Below are 23,686 nucleotides of genomic sequence, written 5' to 3' on the forward strand. Positions count from 1 at the left end.
ACGACAAATTTTGCAATTTTAAACTTATATTTTTTCACTTTTGTGTCTAAAAATCCATCTTGAGGTATAAAGGTGTTCGATTATTAGGCTAGTACAAGAATATTAATAAAAAAAAAAGAAGAAATATTGTCATTTATTATTGTTCTCGACATAAATATTAGTAATCGTAGACTTAAAGAGCAAGAGCTCTCAATTTGTGTAAAACTATTCATCAATTGGGACCAATCGAACAGAATTTTAATGTCTTTGTATAATATTCTAACAAAATGGAAAATATTGGCACCTTTTTTTTGATGCGACAATAAACTTAAATGTTTTCACTTTTATGTCTAACAATCCATTCTGAGGTATAAAAAGTACACAATTATCAGGCCAGTACAAAAATATTAATGAAAAAAAGAAATATTGTAAATTTTTATTGTAATCGACATTAATATCTTTTATGTCGAACAATCCATTATGATGAGGAATAAAAAGTACTCAATTATCAGTCTAGTACAACAATATTAGTAAAAACTAGATGTGTCGGAACAACACGAATGGCCCCGTCTCAAAAAGTTGAAAAATCTGCAATTTCAACAACACATGTGGACACAAATATACATGGATAGTATCCAGCTCTCAAGACCAATACTAGTTTGATGAAAAATTTCCTTGATCAATGAGTAGTTAAAATTCAAACTATCAGCAAACAGGAAAGTGGATGTACTGCAGATCTAACAAGATGTATTGAAACGACATGAAAATCAGCATAGCGGAACGAAACATAAACTTGATCTGTAACTCATCATGGTAGACTCACATATCAAAAATCAGCGCAAAATCTGATGGCGAATAGAAAAAAAGTCTGTATAACTGTGATTTTCAACAATTTTTAAAGTCCAAAACCCGTAATTTCGGCAAAAATCAGCAGAGCGGAACGAAACTTAAACTCGATCTGTAACACATCATGTTAACTCACATACCAAAGATCGGCCCAATATCTGAAGGCGTTTAGAAAAAAAGTCTGTATAACTGTGATTTTCAACAATATATCAAAGTCCAAAGTCCGTAATTTCGACAAAAATTGGCAGAGCGGAACGAAACTTATACTTGATCTGAAACACATCATGGTTAACTCACACACCAAATAATCAGCCCAATATCAGAAGGTGTATAGAAAAAAAATCCGTATAACTGATTTTCAACAATTTATCAAAGTCCAAAGCCCGTAATTTCGGCAAAAATTAGCAGAGCGAAACAAAACTGAAATTTGATCTGTAACTCATCATGGTTAACTCACATACCAAAAATCAGCCCAATATCTGAAGGCGTTTAGTAAGAAATTGTGTATAATGGTTTGTTGCAGAATGACGGAATGACAGACAAGGGTAAAACTATATGGCCCCGACAATATTGTCACTTTTATTGTAATCAAACATAAATATTAGTAACCGTAGATGTATAGAGCTCTCAATTTGTGTAAAACTGTTCATCCTTAGGGACCAAAGGAACAGAATTTTAATGCAGTTGTATAATATTCTAACAAAATAGAAAATATTGGCATGTTTTTTTGGTGCGACAACAAGTTTTGCAACTTTAAACTTAAATTTCTTCACTTTTGTGTCTAAAAATCAATTCTGAGGTATTTATACCTATTACTGTCAGAACAGTAGATGTCTCCTTAGAACACTGACAAGTCTCATATACCATACCACATAGAAACAGTAGAAGTCTCCTAATAAAACCTAACGAGTCTCATATACCATACCACAAAAAACAGTAGATGTGTCCTTATAGACAATAACTAGTCTCATATACCATACCACATTGAACAGTAGACGTCTCCTTATAGACAATAACTAGTCTTATGTATCATACCACATTTATCTATACTAATATAGATACTAAGAGTAGAAAGGGAAATGTTCTACTTGAATGAAACCCTTATCCTGCCATACTGGATACTTGATATCATACGCAAAACTTTATAATAACTATTCTAATTTTATTAACAAACTAATATACTAAGACACCATTGTATACACAGTATACTAGTATCATATTCACAATCAATTCTAAATCTATTATACTGAATACATATGAAAATAATAATAAATGTATCATTTGGCTTTCTAGGGGGCTACTCATTAAAACTTACAATAATACTAATTAAAATAACCAATTCAAAAACACTACCTACTCAACATAATTTTAAATTAATTAAAAAATAAATTGCCTAAATTATGCAATTTTAAGAGCCTGCAGTAGAGCCCTGACAGGTGAAAAATTTATTTTAGAACCTGACTGGTAGAACCCAGACAGGTATAAATTTGAAAAATGAGAATACCTGCGGTAGATCCCAACAGGTACTTTTAGAACCTGAGTGGTAGAGCCCAGACAAGTATGAATTTTGAAAACTGAGAATTCCTGTGGTAGATCCCAACAGGTACTTTTAGAACCTGAGTGGTAGAGCCCAGACAAGTATGAATTTTGAAAACTGAGAATTCCTGCGGTAGATCCCAACTGGTACTTTTAGAACCTGAGTGGTAGAGCCCAGACAAGTATGAATTTTAAAAAAGGAGAATTCCTGCGGTAGATCCCAACAGGTACTATTAGAACCTGACTGGTAGAGCCCAGACGGGTATAAATTTGAAAAAAGAGAATTCCTGCGGTAGATCCCAACAGGTACAAAAACTAACTTAATTATCACCCTGAAATAAAACAAAGCCTTAATAACCCGTATGAAATTATAAGGCGTAAACCAGGCGGAAGTGGTACTTACGTGTCTAGATCCAGGCGTAAGGGAGCAGGAAACGTAAATTTGTAGGCCTTACGGGCGTAGAAAAAAGTGGCAAACCTGGCGTAAATTGAAATAAGCAAGGCGTAAATTTTCTTACGGGAGTAAAACTGTTGGTATGGCGTAAATCATAATACCCATAATGCTTTGTTTAAAGGATCATGGGAATTTTTTTCAAAATTTGGCTCTTTGATTTTAGTTTGCAAGAGTTGGACTTATGGCAGCTTCATATGTTCAGGGATAATTAGCTTGTTTTGTGCTTTTTGAAAGAATTTGAAATTGGAAATATGGAATCAAATTGATTAATAAAAATTGTGAAAAAATGGAAAGTAAAACATGGTAAATAATAATTATGTGAGTATAACCTAAGTTATTAAGTTTTAAGTTCTAACAGTAATTTTGAAATCCCAAAACCTTTAACCTTGGATAATAACATTAAAATCTTTTACATGAAGTTAAATTGCAGTATTATCATTATATTTTAAAGGACATTAATTTATAAAAAACTTAGTTAATTAAAATGCTTAAGCTTCTTCAATGGTTAATATTTCCAGTTTTATGTCAAACAATGAGAAATTAAAGCAACAGTACAGAAGTTTGTATTAAATACACAAAAGAACACAGCTAGGGTAATACACTGATTTGAAATAAGTGTACTATTATGTAAGGATATTACGTCTGGTTTATTTATTGACCAGGCGTACTCATTTGCATATTACGCCTGGTTTTCTCTGGACCAGGCGTACTCATTTAAATATTACGCCTAATTTTACGCCTGGTTTCCGCCTCAGATACGCTTGGTTTCCGCCTGGTTTCCGCCTGATTGACGCCTGGACATGCATTCCTTAAACACTGCAATGACGCCCGGATAAAGTATGATTTTTACGCCTGGTTTCCGTGTCATATACGGGGGTCACAGTTCGTACAGGAATTTATAAGATGTATTAATGAATTGGGGGAAAATAATTTTCCTGAAATTAAGTAGGCCAAATTGAACGAGTAGCATGAGTGAAAGCCCCCAAGAAATGAAACATGTACATATATATAAATTCAATATACCATTAGAAAGAAAAAAGTACTTGAATATAATTTCATGTATGAAAATGAAAACAAACAAAAAAAAGAAATAACTACAATACTAAAATAATTAACAAAATGTAGTTCTTATAACTCCTTTGATATAAGTTAGGAACGACACATTCTGCTTTATGCTTTACAAACAGTTTTTGGGTCAGTTGGAATGTAACGTATATAACAATCGGATGACCATCTACCTAACATGCCTAATGTGTGGATAATATGATCCCCAACCCCTGCTGCTGATGTTGCAGCACTAATTCGAAAAGAATGACCACAAAATTTTCTATCATTATACCCTTATCTGAACAGCAAATCTCGAAGCAGAGATATAAATGTATCTCTAGACAAAGGAGCGTTATTATACTCATCACTAACAAATAAATAGGAATCTGGTCTAGCTGCATAATTTTTTCGTACTGAATATATCTTCTCATCAAATCAACTGGGTTGAAAATATCATTTTCAAAAGTAGTAATGTTAATACCTTCTCGAAATGGGTCACCTTTGGAGGAATTCAGATGTAATGTGAAATTTTGAAAAATTTATGTCTTAATTAATCTTTTGAATTAAAAGTGTGTCCTGACTTGCAATTTACTACTATACGTAAATTCACCACATCGGAGAAATCCAAAAAAAGCTAGATTAAATGCGCACTGCAACATTAAGTCAACAAATGGGAGAAAAAACTCCTTGCTTAAACATACAGCACAATTGTTTCAAAATTTGAGATGTTATAGGTAATCTCTTTTGTTTCTCTCTCAGGATGCCCTATTCTTAAGTAATTATGCCTAATTCCTGCTAAATACAATTTAATTGTATCATGGGCTAGCTTAAGAGAATTCTTTCAATAGGTTACCAAATAAATTTAACAATCTTCATCTATTATTGGCACACTATTTATATGATTCGGATTAGTCATAGCCATAAATGTTTTAAAACATAGAAAACCACAATTATAAGTATGCCTAGAAACCTGTGGTAGAACCCACAGGTGAAACAACAATAACCTGTGGTAGAACCCAGATAGGTTAAAAATACTTGAATACTGTACGTAGTAAAACCCTGATAAGTGAGACATATAACAACATGTGGTAGAACCCAGATAGGTGAAAATGCAATAACATTTGGTAGAACCAAGAAAGGTAAAAATTCTTGAGACTGCATAAATAGAGCAGGTCTGCCAGCCTTGCTATGTACAATGTACGTAATGTGGTACAATGTTTACTGGATTGATTGATTGATTGTTGGTTGCTTAACGTCCCAATGTTCACTGGATATATGAATGTTGAATCCTGCACAGCTGAATCTGCCAGATATCATAACCTTGAGTTCACTTGTACTGACAAGTCGTCTAGCACTCCTCAGGCGGATTTATAGTTACAATTTCACCTACTATCATTCCTTGAGAACCATAAACAGCATTCCAGCTGGGACTATTATACATGTGCTATAATAGTCCCAATTACTGCTGAAATATAAAACTTAAAGCAGTATCATGTCTTAAACATTTGGTCCAACCTAAACAGGTGGAAATAATATATGAACCTGTGATAAATCCAGACAGGAAATTCTGGAAAATGTGGTATAACCCTGACAGTTGAAAACATGCAATATCCAGAACCCAGATAGGTCAAAAAATCTTGAAACCTATGGAAGCTACGAACCCTGATAGGTGAGCATTAAAAAACATACATGTGTAAGACACCTGTGGATGATCGAAGACAGGTGTTTTTGATGAGAATTCCTCAGGTAGATTTTTACAAATACTCAGGCTAGACGGTAAGGCACTCACCCCTGCATGATTGATTGACTGATTATTGTTTGCTTAACTCTAGTGGCAATTCTGCATGAAAGCCTGATATTAATCCACCAATTCAACTACTTAAAAATCCATAGTACGGATGGTCAATCAAATATTCTGATAAACTGTTAATTTTGTAAAGTGGAAACTGAAAAGTCAAAACTGACATGGGGATCTAAAAAGTCTTTAAGTTGCCAGATCTGATACTCTGGGGCCCATATAGTTCTCTTTTTTTTTTCTTTTTTTTTTTTTGTCAGTATATACATATGTTTTAGATTTCCCCTATACAAATCGAACAAACATGACTATTGCAGCATCTCATAGTTGCACATCCTCTGATACCTCTGAAAATATTAGAAAATTTCCCAACCTAAAAGAAATATTCTGTCTCTTACACGATTAGTTATTCCTTACTCTTGTGCTTACAAGACTATTGCAAAACCAGGAGTGGGAAATGTGTTACCACACAGGTTTGGATGAGTATTAGGGAAAAAATGATACAAAAGAAAGTAGTGTTTATCATAAATAAGTAGACAACTCTGCTGCTGTGTTTTAAAAAGGCAAATGAGCTGCACATAAACAGTAGTGATATTCGTAGAAACCCATACCTGGGTAATAAGTGGTCAAATCTACGTGATCCCTCCTATAGAAATCACATTAATTCTCCATCGGGGGAAGACAAGAGCATGTTACTATATATAATATACCAAAAACTTGAATAAACTCCCCTTCTTGATGAAGACCTAGTGAGCCTAGGCATAGATTTGTTATGAATTGCCCCAATTGAAGTTTCATTTTGTCAGACACGGCATAATAAGGGTTGAAAAAGAAGTTCGTACCTGACGTGATGTTCTCCTCAGTGGGGAGAAAGGCAGTAATTCAGCCGCATATCACCTTGTATTCCGGACACCACACACTTCCTGGTTTTTCTACCAGCTGCAGTCTTTGATAGAGTATTTCTAGTGAAGGCTGCATATCCTGATTCTTCGTATGCTTACTCCAGGTTGTAGGGATTCCTCCAATTGTTGACATAGTCACATCGTAAACTTCCGGTTGAAGTGAAAGTAGAAAAATCGGCTGTTTTATGTCCTGTCAAGTATTTTTTTTATAACATTTTTGATGATTACTAGCTTCCGTTCGGTGATGAAACATAACATTTCCACTGGAAGACTGCATAGTTGATGAAAGTATGGAGGCCAAGTTGATTAAATTTCTTCTGTCCATTTAATGATGAAGTGGAATTCGAAACCACATGGTCCTCTTGTGTACTAACTGATGCATTGTGGGATCGCGCACTACCATATATGGTGTAGCTTGAATTTATCTGCTAATAACGGAATAATGTCAGCATTTCGGTTATATTATCATTATTGGTATTAAAGTCTTGAAAAGCAATATTCAGAGTTCTGACTAGCACCTTCTATCATTTATCGGTACTATTATTCCTTAACTGACTCATATTTTCTGGGTCACATCAGGAACATATATACTGTTAGATATACTGTTCCCAGGTCACATTGCACTTGCACGGTTTACCTGATTATTACCGTCCCATACCGAATTTTAGAGGTCCAATAGCTAATGAGAAGCAAACACATTAACTAACGAAGTTGATAATAAATAGAATAATTAACAGCATCTTTAGAAGCAGGTACAATAATGAATTATCAATATCCATGTTACGAACATCAACAACAATACGAAGAAGTTTCCAAATATCCCATGAAAACGTGTTAAAAGTCCAGTTTTGATTTACATCACAAATTAATATAACTACTTTCAAGAAAATGAAAAGCAAATGTTTTGAATTAATTTTCCACAAGTAAAAATATGACTGCTAACAGTGCAATGCTCAAACGACAACTGACCATCCTATCAAAATTATATACACATGTTCTCTGATTACACCCATGCTGTCATCATGCTGTTTGCTATCTATGATCTAACACCTATCCCTTAATCTCTTAATTAAAACAAAACTGCCAAGCTGTCAAGCTGACCTTATCATTAAGAAAATAAAACCAGGGAAAGTACATACCCTAGGAATTTATCAAAATATGTATAAACTCTTATTTAATTTTTTAAATTTCCATAAAAAGCACTCAGTTATCAGGTAAGTACAACAATATTAATAAATATATTATTATCAACATAAATATTAGTAACCATAGACTTATAAAGCTCTCAATTTGTGTAAAACTATTCATCCTAAGGGACCAAAAGAACAGAATTTTAATGCAACTGTATAATATTCTAACAAAATGGAAAATGTTGGCAACATTTTTTTGATGCGACAACAAATTTTGCAATTTAAACTTAAATTTCCTCACTTTTATGTCTAACAATCCATCCTGAGGTATAACAAGTACTCAATTATCATGCCAGTACAACAATATTAGTAAAAAAAAAGAAAGAAATATTGTCACTTTTTATTGTTTTCGACATAAATATTTTGTTTTCAGACCATGAATCGTTTTAAAATCTAAAATTTAAAAGGTTTACGCTTCCGGAAGAAATATCTTTTTGTTACTGATGAACAGTTTTGAATTCTCAATTTATCAATACGTGTCATATCATGCACGGTAATCGTTAATTTATATATTTGTCGAAAATGTGCAGTAAGACATGTTTACCTAGCTAGTCATGTGATATGATAAGTCAGTGTATCCAGGATACGATGACAATCTGTGTTAACGCGTGTTTACTACAACCAGTAAACGTGCGTTTACTTTTTACAAAAATAGAAAATGCACCGTTTTCACGTTAACTCGGAAGTAAACGGCTGTTTGCTCATTACAAATTTAGAAGACGCGCCTTTTTTGTGTTAACGCAGAGGTAAACGTAAAAGTCTACTGAAATTTTGGAGTTAACGCAGCTTTTACAGGAAGTGCCTAGCTGTGGTGGTCATCACCAAGTATATATTACAAGAAACGCATCTTCCATTAAATTTGTTAATTATTTCAACATTCAATATATATACATATGTACAATCACAATTACAGTTCTTGCCTATGTAACCATTATGTTAGATTCATCGTCTCAATAATACCTTAGCTTCAGTTCTCCTTTTATTTTAAACTAAGTCTTTCTTTTTTGTACTGTTTGACCTAACAATCATGAAATAAATGACTGCCCAATAAGTTTTAGTCTTTCATGTGAGTTCAAATCCTGCACGTGACAGGTACGCTCAACTTTAATCTTAATTGACTAGGATTGTCAGTTTTACTACCGACGTTCGGGGCTTTCTCTGGGCACTCCGGCTTCCTCCACCAATAAAAACTGACCGCCACGAAAAAGCACAATAGTGCTAAAAATGGTGTTTAACACGAAGCAATCAATCATTCAATCTTAATCCTTAATCTCAGATATTAAACAAAAATTTAATCTTGACATGTTTGCAAGAGTAAAACTTGTCACAAAGAATTCAAACTACTAATTCTTAAAAAAATACACAGAAATCTAAAAAATAAAAATACTTTGCATAATTCACCTTTTAACATTAAAATAAATATAAATTTTTCACCTTAAACATGTCATCTTAAATGTTAAACAAACAAGTATGTTTTTTGCGCCTGTCCCAAGTCAGGAGCCTCTAGCCTTTGTTAGTCTTGTATTATTTTTAATTTTAGTTTTTTTGTGTACAATTTGGAGTTTAGTATGGCGTTCATTATCACTGAACTAGTATATATATTTGTTTAGGGGCCAGCTGAAGGACGCCTCCAGGTGCGGGAATTTCTCGCTGCATTGAAGACCTGTTGGTGACCTTCTGCTGTTCTCTGTTCTATGGTCGGGTTGTTGTCTCTTTGACACATTCCCCATTTCCATTCTCAATTTTATTTCACAGCTTTTAGCACTCATGAAAATGATTAGAAATAAATCCGATTTGAATTTTCATCCTTAAGTCTGTATTTGTTCTGAACTTCTTTCTTTCGAACTACGAGGCATTGTGGTCAATTTACATCGACGGAACTATACAATTCACTCGACTTAACCAAAAATTTGAATCAACACATCCAAGAAAAGGAGCACACTAGGAATAATAGACATTGTTCAATGAACCATAGAAATGAGGTCAAGATCAGATGAACATTGCTTGACTGACATGTTCACCTTACAATCATTCCATACAGCAAATATAGTTAACCAATTACTTATAGTATCTGAGAAAAATTCCAAACTTTTCAAAAAAACTTAACATTGACCAATGATCTATGAAAATATGGTCAAGGTCAGATGAAACCTGCCAGACATGTAAACTCATAAAAGATCTGTCTACATTCTATTTAATTGATAAATTCAACAAAACTTGCTGTATTGTGATGATATCTATTCTTTGAATAACCAAGAATTTTCTAAATGTATTGACCAATTTACCCAAAGGAACTTTCTTTAAATAAATGAAATACAAACATCAGTAACTGTCTTTCCCTAGATATAGATATTTCAGTTTTACGCCAGCAACTCTACAAAAAAAAAATACGACAAAAGGGAAATTATTTTAGTTCCATATTGTTAATTTTCCTTTCTTGGACAGAAATGTTCCTTAGGTCTCATCTTACGGTGTTTATATATCCCAGCTCATTTGCTATGCCTGTGTCTGTAGTAACATTTTGGATTTCAATTAAAGTAATCAATATATTAATGGTAAATTATTAAGTCAAAGATTTCGTTACCACAAATTACTTAAAACCTTTACTAAATTCTTTCGTAGACAAAAAGATTTGTTCCTTGTTTAGATACAATCCGGGTAAACTTATCAACCCTTTAAATAATCATATTCTAAGGGGTTACTAAATTAACACTGTAGTAAGCTCATTGAATCTTGTTTTATATGCATAACTCTTGGTTTTGTAATAAATTAATTAAAACCCAAAAAATATTATTGCTATACATCTATATATGAACATTTATGGTCCTTTATTATGTCGACACCTAATTTTTTGCATTGCAAAAGATCATGTTTTTCTTTGACTGTTAATGAGGTCTATTAAAAGACTAATTAATTCATTGGATATTGGATGTATACTGATTGATATCTTAGTCTTAGATACATGATTTTTTTATCAGTTGTTATTGGCTTTGAACTAGCTGTCAGTAACTGCGAGTACTCTTAGAAATGTCCTTTTGAGTCTTTAGTGTTTTTTGTTAGTTGTGTTTGTGCTTTGAATCCATCAGACGAGTTAATTTTTATAACATAAATCAGGCCGTTATTTTCTAATTTGAATTGTTTTACATTTACATTTTACAGCTTGCTATACAGTATGTGTTTTACTTATTGTTGAAGACTGTAAAGTGACATATAGTTGCTAACATTAACGTCATTTGATCTCTGAAGAAGTTGTCTCATTGGCAATCATACCCCATTTTTTAATTTCTATATCACCTCACAATCAAACAGTATTGCTTACAGTATCTGCAAAAAGGACCTTACCATTAAAAAAAATTAAAGAAACTTTGTGAGCGTGCTAACAATGTCACTGGGCAAACAAAATCCCATCATATTCCTAAGTTCAAAGAATCGAAACTCTTTAAAAAGTCAACTGAAAAAATTTTCTTGTGGATATGCACATCTACATATCATGTCCTCAACTTCAAATTTTCAGGAAATTCTGTTGTGTGGATTCAGAGGATGTGGGATGACAAAGTGTTGCAGTATTATATTAAGGCCAAAATTCTAAGTTAAAAGGGGCATAACTCGTAAAAATAAATTGAATCACAATTTCCTGTCGATATGCACATCTATATAGTATGTCCTGATTATCTACAATGTTTCCTGAAATTCTGTAGTGTGGTTTCAGAGGAGTCACGATGACAAACTGTTGCAGTAGTATATTTAGGACAAAATTCTAAGTTGAAAGGGGCGTAACTCCTAGGAAAAAAAATGGAATCATAATTTCCTGTCTATATGCATATCTACAGAGTATGTCCTTATTATCTACAAAGTTTCATGAATTCTGTTGAGTAGTTTCAGGGGAGTTGCTACGACAAGAACAGGACTGATGGACTGACGGACTGATGGATGGATGGACTGACGGACGGACTGACCGATCAAAAACATTATACCCTACGCAACTTTGTTTAGTGGGTGTAATAAGATCAAGGTCAAAAGAACCCTGCCAGACTGATATGCCTACACTTACAATCATTCCATACACCAAATATTGTTGACATATTTATTGGTTATGGTCCTAACCAGGAAATCATAACGTTGAAAGATAAACTTGAAAATAATGTCAAGGTGAGATGTACTGAACCTTGATCACATATCAATTAAATTAGGAAGTGAGACAGTGACAAGTTTTTTAAAAGAGGAGTTGTGGAGTTTAGTTATACAGAAAGAAAACTTGTAAAAAATGTAAAAGTTTCAAAGTCAATGAACCCTGATAGGTGGTGGGTCCATATAATCTCCATGGAAAAGAAGACTTGTAAATGCTAATACTATCATTGACTTAACATTAGTGGTTCCTCTGAAACTGGTCTAACTACAAACTTTAACAAGTAAACTATGCAAAACATTCAAAGTCAATAGACCATGGCTGAGGAGGCAGAGCCAAATGATCTCCGTGGGAATAGGATTTACCAATGCTTATACATCTGCATATCAAATATCATTGACCTACCACTAGTGGTTCCCCTCAAACTGACCTAATCACAAACTATTAAATGTTAAGTAAGCAATAGTTTCAAAGTCAATAGACCATGACTTAGGGGGTGGAGCCAAATATTCTCCATGTAAATGAGATATGCCAATGCTTATCCAACTGCATACGAAATATCATTGACCTACCACTAGTGGTTCCCTTTAAACCAACCTAATCATTAACAGTGAAACTAATACATATTAAGTAAGCAAAAGTTTCAAAGTCAATGGACAATGACTGATGGGGCAGGGCCAAGAGGTCTCCATGGAAATGAGATGTGCCAATGTTAATACAAGTGTATATCAAATATCATTTGCCTACTACTAGTGGTTCCCCTTAATCTGACCTAATCACAAACTAATTAATACATTGTTGACGCCGCCAACGCCGTCAGAAATAGCATACCTAAGTCTCGCTTTTCGATTCCTTCAAGGCGAGACAAATACGGACTAAAACACAAAAAAATTACATTGAACAATTCGGAAATGACCCATTAAAATGAGGTCATGGCCAGATGAATCTGCCAGACTGACATGTACACCTACCAATCATTACATACACTACATATAAATAGCTAATCTACTGATTATAGTATCTGAGAAATGGACCTTATCAGGATATTTCAACATTGATCACTGTTCCATTAAATAAGGTAGAAGTCAGGTAATTCCTGTCTGGCGGACATGTAGACTTTGCAAGAAACCCATATACCAAATATACTTATCCTTTTACTCATAATAAGTGAGAAATTTACATGATAAAACAAATTCCATGAAAATGATGTCAAGGTCACATGGTACCTGCCAGATAGACATGTACACTTACACTCATTCCATGTATCAATAAAATGCTTCGCTGGGCGCAGCTTGATACGACCGCAGAGGTCGAACCCTGAACAGTTGGGGCAAGTATGGACACAACATTCAAGCTTGATACAGCTCTGAATTTGGATTGTGATTAAATATTTGACACAGCATAGGTTTCTGACACAGAAAGAATGTGGTCTAAGAACTTCAATTTTTTTAATTAACCAATAATGGTCCAATGTCCAAAATCTAAATACATGGTTAGATTCAGCATATCAAAGAACCCCATATATTCAATTTTTGTTGAAATCAAACAAAGTTTAATTTTGGACCCCAACTTGGACCAACTTGAAAACTGGGCCCATAATCAAAAATCTAAATACATGTTTAGATTCAGCATATCAAAGTACCCTAAAAATTCAATTTTTGTTAAAATCAAACTAAGTTTAATTTTGGACCCTTTTGACCTTAATGTAGACCAATTTGAAAACAGAACCAAAAATTAAGAATCTAAATACACGGGTAGATTCGGCATATCAAAGAACCCCAATAATTCAATTTTTGATGAAATCAAACAAAGTTAAATTTTTGACCCTTTGGACCTCAATGTGGACCAATTTAAAAACGGGGCCCAAAATCCAAAACTTAATACACGGTTAGATTCAGCATATTAAAGAACCCCAAGAATTCAAGAATAAAACCCCATTGAAATTGATCAAGAAATAAGCAATTTATACGAAGTATCTTCTTTTGCACAATACTGTGCAATTGAATATTTCTTGCTATTGTGCAATACTGTACAATTGACAATTTCTTGCTATTGCGCAATATTGTGCTATTGGATATTTCTTGCTATTGCGCAATACTGTGCAATTGAAGATTTCTTGCTATTGCGCAATACTGTGCAATTGAAGATTTCTTGCAATTGTGCAATACTGTGCAATTGAAAATTTCTTGCTAATTGAAAATTTCTTGCTTTTGCACAATACTTATTATATAATAATTTACACATCCTGTTTGGTGTGTATCTCCTACCATATCATTATTATTTGCTTTTAAATATTAATCAGAAATAACCAACTTAAAATGGAAAATTTTAAAAGAAAAAAAAAAGGAAAAAAAGAAAAAAAAAGAAAAAAAAAAATCCCCCCCCCCCCCCAAATTTTTTGAACCCCCTTATGATTCATCACCCCCAAACTCAATCCCAGCCTTCCCTTTGTGGTATGGGACCTTGCAGTACAATTTCAGAGAGATCCATACACTTGAACACAAGTTATTGTCTGGAAACTAGAAAAATGCTTATTTTTGGCCCCTTTTTGGCCCCCAATTCCTAAACGTTTCGGGCAATTACCCCCAAACTCAATTCCAGCTTTCCCTTTGTGATATGGAACCTTGTAGTACAATTTCAGAAATATCCAAACACTTACACACAAGTTATTGTCATGAAACTAGAAAAATGCTTGTTTTTTGTCCCTTTTTTGGCCCCTAATTCCTAACATTTTGAGGCAATTACCCCCAAAATCAATTACAGCCTTCCCTTTGTGATATGGAACCTTGTAGTACAATTTCAGAAATATCCAAACACTTACACACAAGTTATTGTCATGAAACTAGAAAAATGCTTGTTTTTTGTCCCTTTTTTGGCCCCTAATTCCTAACATTTTGAGGCAATTACCCCCAAAATCAATTACAGCCTTCCCTTTATGATATGGAACCTTGTGGTACAATGTCAGAGAGATCCATACACTTACACACAAGTTATTGTCTGGAAGTTACAAAAATGCTTATTTTTGGCCCCTTTTTGGCCCCTAACTCCTTAACTGTTGGTACCATAACCCCCAAAATCAATCCCCACCTTCCTTTCGTGGTATTGAACCTTATGGTAAAATTTCATGGAGATCCATTCACTTAAACTAAAGTTAGAGTGCGAAAACCAATGTGTCTTCGGACGACGCCGGACGACGCCAGACGACGACGACGACGACGACGACGACGACGACGCCAACGTCATACCAATATACGACCAAAAAATTTTCAATTTTTGCGGTCGTATAAAAATGCGCTCCGCCTGCAGCAGCTGGAATCTACGACTGCAGAGGTCGAACTCTGAACAGTTGGTGCAAGTATGGACACAATATTCAAGCTTGATACAGCTCTGAATTTGGATAGTGATTAAATATTTGACACATTATAGATTTCTGACACAGAATAAATGTGGTCAGATAACTTAAAAATTTGAAATGGGACATTTAATCTTCTTAATAGTCCAATATCCAAAATCTAATTCCATGGTTAGATTCAGCATATAAAAAAAAATAAATGTGGATAGTGTCCACATGTGGACAGAGATGATGCCCCCGCTTGTATATCATATAGTTATAAAGGGACATAACTGAAGAATGGTAAAAGTGACGCTACCCAAATTTGAACTTGATCTGAGTTTTGTGGTAATAAGCATTGTCTGTAAGTCTCATAACATTTCGTTGAGGCTAAGTTAAGTAGAGAACAGAAACTAAAAATTCAGCAATTTTTCTATTTGTTAACACGCATAACTCTAGAACGGTTGTGTATAAGTTTTATAACATTTGGTTGAGGCAAACTTAAGTTAGAGAACGGAAACGAAAAATTCAGCAATTTTTATGTTTATAATGGGACATTACTCAAGATTGGTAAAAGTGTCGCCACCAAATTTCGTACTTAATCTGTATTATGTAGTAATAAGCATTGTGTATAAGTTTCATAACATTTGGTTGAGGCAAACTAAAGTTAGAAAACGGAAGCAAAAAAATTTGTACTTGATCTTAGTTTTGTGGTAATGAATATTGTGTATAGGTTTCATAATGTTTGGTTGGGGTAAACTTAAGTTACAGAATGGAAACTAAAAATTTTGCAATCTTTCGATTTATAAAGGGGCATAACTCAATAATGGTTAAAGTGACACTACCAAAATTCAACTTGATCTGTGTTTTATCAGTGGAAGTCAAAATTAAACATTGCATTGCATAAAGCATTGATTGTAGTTGATTCAACTATAATCATGGACAAAGAGTGATAGCTCCAATTCTAAAAATTACTTGATATTTAGAAAATAAAAATTTTGCAATTTTTCCATTTATGAAGGGGTATAACTCAAGAACGGTTCAAGTGACGCCACTAAAATTCAAACTTGATCTGTGTTTTGTGGTAATAAGCATTGTGTATAAGTTTCATAACATTTGTTTGAGGCAAACTTAAGTTAGAGAACGGAAACTAAAAAGTTTGCAATTTTTCCATTTATAAAGGGGCATAACTCTAGAAGGTTAAAGTGACGCCACCAAAATTCAAACTTGATCTGTGTTTTGTGGCAATAAGCATTGTGTATAAGTTTCATAACATTTGGTTGAGGTAAACTTAAGTTAGAGAAAGGAAACTAAAAATTTTGCAATTTTTCCATTTATAAAGGAGCATAACTCTAGAACGGTTAAAGTGACGCCACCAAAATTCAAACTTGATCTGTGTTTTATGGTTATAAGCATTGTGTATAAGTTCCATAACATTTGGTTGAGGCAAAATAAAGTTAGAAAACGGCGGGGGCATAAAAACACAGTTTAAATTTGGACTCTTGGGACCTTAATATGGACTAATTTGAAAACAGGGCCCAAAATAAAAAATCTGAATGCACAGTTAGATTCAGCATATCATAGAACCACAAGAATTCAGTTTTTGATGAAATCGAACAAAGTCTAATTTTGGACCCTTTGGACCTCAATGTAGACCTATTTAAAAATGTCCAAATATCCAATATAGTAATACATGGTAAAAACCTCAAACAATATTCGCGCTTGATACAGGTCTGAATTGGGATTGTAATTAAATATTTGACACATATTAGGTTTCTGACACAGAATAACTGTAGTCAAAGAACTTAGAATTGGTTATATGATTTGATTTTATAGGTAGATTTTTGCTTTGTGCAATACACTATGCTGTTGTGAATTGACCCCCCCCCCCCAATAAAAAAATTCCCCTCTCCCTTTTTTTTTGCAAAAAAAAAATATTTGAAGGAATTTTCTTTTTAATTTCTGAAATCTTAAATGAGAAAAAATTGTCCCCCCCCCTCACAATTTCTTTTTTACCCCCCCCCTTCCCAATTTTTTTTACCTCCTCCCCCCTTTTTCCAAAAAAAAAAATTCTTTCCCTCAAGATATGGTCATAATCTCAATTCAAAATGGAGTTTGCAACCATAATTACCCATTTAAATACATCATAAAAGTCTTAAAATAGAAAATGACATACAAAATCATGGCTAAAATTAATATTCCTTAATCAGCATTTTTAAATAGTAACTCCAAAAATAAATTGACAGCTAATCACCTCAAGACAATACAACATTTCTGTATACATAATTTAAAAGCATGTTAAGGGAGGTAATCCAAACATAACATTGTACTTTTTTTTTAATTGTCCATTAACCAGGAAACCCTTGTTTTCCCCCTTTTTTGCCCCTAATTCCTAAACGGTTTGAGCCAGAACCCCCCAAAGCCAATCCTAACCATCCCTTTGTGGTATAATTTCAGAGAGATCCATACACTGTTCCACAAGTTATTGTCTGGAAAATAGAAAAATGCTTATTTGGGCCCCTTTTTGGCCCCTAATTCCTAAACTGTTAGGACTGTAACCCCCAAAATCAATCCCAACCTTCCATTTGTGATTATAAACCTTGTGTTAAAACTTCATAAATTCTATTTTTATTTACTAAAGTTATTGTCCGGAAACCAAATATCTTCGGACGACGCTGACTACGGCGACGACGACGACGTGATACCAATAAATGACCACAAATTTTTTGCGGTCGTATAAAAACTTAACATTGACCAATGGACCATGAAAATGAGGTCAAGGTCAGATGATACCGGCTAGACTGACATATACATGTTACAATCATTCCATACAGCAAATACAATTGACCTATTGCTTATAGTATTTGAAAAACAGACAAAAACACCAAAACTTAACATTGACCAATAAACCATGAAAATGGGGTCAAGGTCAAATGAAACCTGCCAGTCTGACATGTAACCCTTATAATCATTCCATACACCACATATAGTTGACCTACTGCTTATAGTATATGAGAAACGGACCCAATCACTTAACTTTAACCTTGATCACTGATCCATGAAATGGGGTCGAGGTCAGGTGAACCCTGTCTGACAGACATGTAGACGTTGTAAGCAACCCATATACCAAATATAGTTATCCTTATACTCATAATAAGTGAGAAATTCACATGAACCATGAAAATGAGGTCAAGGACAATGGACATATGACAGATTCAAACTTCGTAACATAAGGTATCTGCATACAAGGTATGAAGCATCCAGGTCTTCTACCTTCTGAAATATAAAGCTTTATACAAATAGTTAACGCGGCCCCCGCTGCAGCCGCCAGAAAGTAATCCCTATGTCTCGCATAAGGCGAGACAAAAAAACTATACAATTTTTTAAAGCAGAGAAAATGAGGTCAAGGACAATTTGTATCATAAGGCATCTGGGTACAAGGTATGTAGCATCCAGGTCTTTTATTTACCCTTTGCAATATAAAGCTTTATACAAATTGTGTATGTTGCCGACGGATTGTAAATTCAGTGACTTTTGTGGAAGGATTGATATTCATATTAGATATACATCATAAAATTTTGAAGATTTTTTTCAATTAACATCAAATTATACTTTTTCAGTTAAGTCGGTTTCAGTTGATCAAAACATAGTTTGGGATTTTCTCCTCATAATAGTTTTGTATTTCCATCCCTTTTTTATCAAACAGTTTTAAAATACATTTTATTTGTATGTGTTCATTTGTAAGTGTTATTTTTTGTTATGAAATTAATCATTATAAATCCTTTTTTCAGAAATAAATTTGAGTCATGATTTCATTCCAAAATCACTGAAATTTCCAAGACTAAAATTTTTTGGAAAAAAAAAATGTTTATTTATTTCAAATTTCATTCAAGTATTTTATAATTAAGTCTCTTAGCTAAGTAGAACGTACATGTACTAGATGAGTCTTCCAATTTTCGATTTTTTATTTTTCTGTTTAAAAATTCAAACATTGGTTCTTTAAAATATTTCTACAATACAGCTAAATAAACTTTTCGATATTCTTATCAACTAAAAAATACTTTTTTTTAAATTACAAACTTTTTTTTTTATATACATGTACTTACATTTGAGTTAAACCAATCGACTCTTGATTCTTCATAAAATTTAAACATTCCATATTTAGGATCTAAAATTTCTCTCAATAAAAGAAGGAAAAACTCCTGAAATTAGAAAAGAAACAGTGAACTTTGTGTCTTGTGAGTTTTTGTTATTTGTTTTTGTGCTTGGTATCGATCTGATTTTTATATTTTGTTCTTATGTTGTGCCGTTATACCTCTAGCCTACGTTAGGGTAGAGTTGGGCGCCGGCAAACTTATTAAACTCTGCAACATTCTGTATGTGCCTAGTCTCAAGTCAGGAGCCTGCAATTCAGTGGGTGTCATTTGTTGCTATATATCATATTTGTTTTCATTTTTTTGTTTTGTACATAAATCAGACCGTTTAGTTTTCTTGTTTGAATTGTACTACATTTGGGCCATTTATAACTTGCTGTGCTGCATGGATTTTGTAAATTGTTGAATGTATATATACATACAGTTGCTTACCTATATGTCATTTGGTCTCTGGTGGAGAGTTGTCTCATTGGCAATCATACCACATTTTCTTATTTTTATATTGACAGTAAAACAATGAACCTATATAATATACTTAAATCAACTTATTGGATACTTATTCGAACATTTGACAAACAGAACTCAAGTTTACTGGACATTGTGTGTTTTTTTATCTTACATCAGGGTTTTTTTTCAGTGATCCTGTGATCAATTAAAGCAATATTTCTTAGGCCATGTCCACATTAAGCTAAACTTGGTCTGGTATTAGTGTCCTAAACGTAAAACGTAAACTAAACACTACTACGTTCCCATTGATAAAAAGCAATGTTTACATGTTGCTTAAATCAGTTTATATTACATGCAGTCGAAAGTCAATAGATATTCAGAAAGGCAATTTTATTATGAATATTTAAGGAAGAAACATCTTTTGAACAAGAGTGCACACGCTGAAATGTCTCGCCTTCTTTACTAATCATTGATATTATGTTGAAAGTCCTAAATATAAAGCTTTATTACAACTGTCACATTAAATTTAACATTAACCAAGTAAACTAAACATTGACTTATGAACCATGAAAATGAGGTCAAGGTCAGATGAACCATGCTAGGCAGGCATGTACAGCTAACAATTCTTCCATACAACAAATATAGTTGACCTATTGCTTATAGTTTAAGAAAAACAGACCAAAACACAAAAACTTAACACTGAGCAATGAACCTTGAAAATGAGGTCAAGGTCAAATAAAACCTCCGTGATTGACATATAGATCAAAAAATATTTCCATACACCAAATATAGTTGAACTATTGCATATAATATTAGAAAAAAAGACCAAAACTCAAAAATTTAACTTTGACCACTGAACCATGAAAATGAGGTCAAGGTCAGATGACACCTGCCAGCTAGACATGTACACCTAACAATCGTTCCATACACCAAATATAGTAGACCTATTGCATACAGTATAAGAAAAACAGACCAAAACACAAAAACTTAACTATAACCACTGAACCATGAAAATGAGGTCAAGGTCAGATGACACCTGCCAGTTGGACATGTACACCTTACAGTCCTTCCATACACCGAATATACTAGACCTATTGCTTATAGTATCTGAGTCTGAGATATGGACTTGACCACCAAAACTTATCCTTGTTCACTGATCCATGAAATGAGGTCGAGGTCAAGTGAAAACTGTCTGACGGACATGAAGACCTTGCAAGGTACGCACATACCAAATATAGTTATCCTATTACTTATAATAAGAGAGAATTTAACATTACAAAAAATCTTAACTTTTTTTTCAAGTAGTCACTGAACCATGAAAATGAGGTCAAGGACATTGGACATGTGACTAACAGAAACTTCGTAACATGAGGCATCCATATACAAAGTATGAAGCATCCAGGTCTTCCACCTTCTAAAATATAAAGCTTTTAAGAAGTTAGCTAACGCCGCCGCCGCCGGATCACTATCCCTATGTCGAGCTTTCTGCGACAAAAGTCGCAGGCTCGACAATAAAAAGGATCTTAATAATTAATATTATGAATTAAGTTATTTACCAATTTATTTGTCCAAAACTCAAAATATTCCTCATTTATTTAAAATTGATAAAATAGCCTTACCAACTTCTTTTCAGACTCAACGAATCATCAAACACATAATTCATTTGAAAATGACTTCCCTTTATTTTGTGGATATTCAGAAACATTTTAATAAATTTATGACTGCTTGATTGATTGGTTATTGTTTGAATCAGATGAATGTTATCCATAAGGCATTGCTCATGCATCTTCCCAGACTTAAACAAACTAGAGGCCAGGCCTGGGGCCATTACATTGCAATGTAATGCATTACATTACAATTACTTTGTGATTCTTCCATTACAATTACAATTACATTTTTCTCACATGTAATGCATTACATTACAATTACTTTGCCTGTGTAATGCATTACATTACACATTACTTTTTCAATACAAAATCTGGCACTCCGAGGCGGGTATTCAAGATAATTAACAAAAAATGCAAAATTTCCTTTCCTCCGCTCCAAAATTTATTTCACCCAGGGCCTGTATAATAACGCTGGAAATGCCTTTACATGTTTTTTTTAACACCCTTCAAAAATAATTTGGACATGGGTCTTAACCCCGACTAACCTGTCTGGTCTGGGGGGCATTTACCCAATATACATTTTTTAAGTATGCTGAAAGAAAAGATATAACTATGGTTTTTATGATATAATTATTAGCAACCCACCACCCCTTGAAAAAAATTGCACCCCCACATGAGAAAAAATTCAATCTTTTTTGTGTTTTGTGGTAATTAGCATTGTGCATAAGTTTCATAACTTTTGGTTGAGGCAAACTAAAGTTAGAGAACATTACAGAAACAAATATTTCAGCAGTTTTGAGACTTGTAAAGGGACATAACTCTAAAACGGTAAAAGTGATGCCAGCAAAATTCAAACTCGATCTGTGTATTGTGGTAATTTGCATTGTACATAAGTTTCATAACATTTGGTCGAGGAAAACTAAAATTAGAGAACGGAAACCAATTTTGGGACGTACGTACGTACAGACGTACAGACGGACAAGGGTAAAACTTAATGCCTCCTCCTCTACGGCCGGGGCATAAAAAATCAAGTCATCCCATTGCATTCTTACAATAGTTACTGAAGACCCCTTATCATTATTTAAATAAATTTTCAAGTTGTGACCATTTGAAATTGTTTTTTTTATACATTTTTCCGATAGACTTCTATAGTAAACACCAATATTCCATTTTCACCCATGGTGACCATGTTGGTTGTAGGGCAGGGTCATTACATACATTTTTTAATCATGATACTCTAATAATAATTGTGGCTAAGTTTAATTCCATTTAGCCAAATAGATTAAGAGAAGATTTTTGAAAAAGATTACGAAAATTTACGAAAAATTGTGAAAAATTGACTTGAAAGGGTAATAAGTTACTTTGCTGAACATTTTTGCTGTTTACAGTTTATCTCTATCTATAATAATATTCAAGATAATAATCAATAAAATGCTCGGCTGGGCGCAGCTTGATACGACCGCAGAGGTCGAACCCTGAACAGTTGGGGCAAGTATGGACACAACATTCAAGCTTGATACAGCACTGAATTTGGATTGTGATTAAATATTTGACACAGCATAGGTTTCTGACACAGAATGAATGTGGTCTAAGAACTTAAAAAATTTTAATTTACCTATTCAAACCATATCATTATCATTTGCTTTTATATATAAATCAGAAATAACCCATCTATAAAATGAAAAATTTTAAAGAAAAAAAAATCCCTCCCCTAAATTTTTTGAACCCCCTTATGATTCATCACCCCCAAACTCAATCACAGCCTTCCCTTTGTGGTATGGTACCTTGCAGTACAATTTCAGAGAGATCCATACACTTGAACACAAGTTATTGTCTGGAAACTAGAAAAATGCTTGTTTTTAGGCCCCTTTTTGGCCCCAAATTCCTAAACGTTTAGGGCAATTACCCCCAAACTCAAACCCAGCTTTCCGCTTGTGATATGGAACCTTGTAGTACAATTTCATAAAGATCCATACACTTACACACAAGTTATTGTCCTGAAACTAGAAAAATGCTTGTTTTTTTCCCTTTTTGGCCCCTAATTCCTAAAATTTTGAGGCAATTACTCCCCAAAAAAATACCAGCCTTCCCTTTGTGGTATGGTACCTTGCAGTACAATTTCAGAGTGATCCATACACTTGAACACAAGTAATTGTCTGGAAACCAGAAAAATGCTATTTTTGGCCCCTTATTCCTAAACGTTTTGGGCGATTACCCCCAAACTCAATTCCAGCTATCCCTTTGTGATATGGAACCTTGTAGCTCAATTTCA

The 23,686-nt window shown here is 33.6% G+C and overlaps 1 protein-coding gene across 5 annotated transcripts in view; it reads right to left on the reverse strand.

Annotated features, from left to right (window-relative positions):
- LOC127709697 (probable E3 ubiquitin-protein ligase HERC4) overlaps positions 1-23,686 on the reverse strand; it is a 428,281-nt gene that overhangs the window by 50,190 nt on the left and 354,405 nt on the right. For 3 of the 5 annotated variants that reach the window (XM_052215333.1, XM_052215334.1, XM_052215335.1), the window contains one exon: positions 19,313-19,408. In XM_052215333.1, coding sequence (XP_052071293.1) covers positions 19,313-19,408 — 96 coding nt within the window. Of the gene's footprint in view, positions 1-1,973; positions 6,988-19,312; positions 19,409-23,686 lie in introns of those variants that run through there. The other 2 variants (XM_052215337.1, XM_052215336.1) reach the window with 2 other exon arrangements.

The sequence above is a fragment of the Mytilus californianus genome, unplaced genomic scaffold (genome assembly GCF_021869535.1).
Source record: "Mytilus californianus isolate M0D057914Y unplaced genomic scaffold, xbMytCali1.0.p SCAF_7, whole genome shotgun sequence".
Classification (NCBI taxonomy): Eukaryota; Metazoa; Mollusca; class Bivalvia; order Mytilida; family Mytilidae; genus Mytilus; species Mytilus californianus.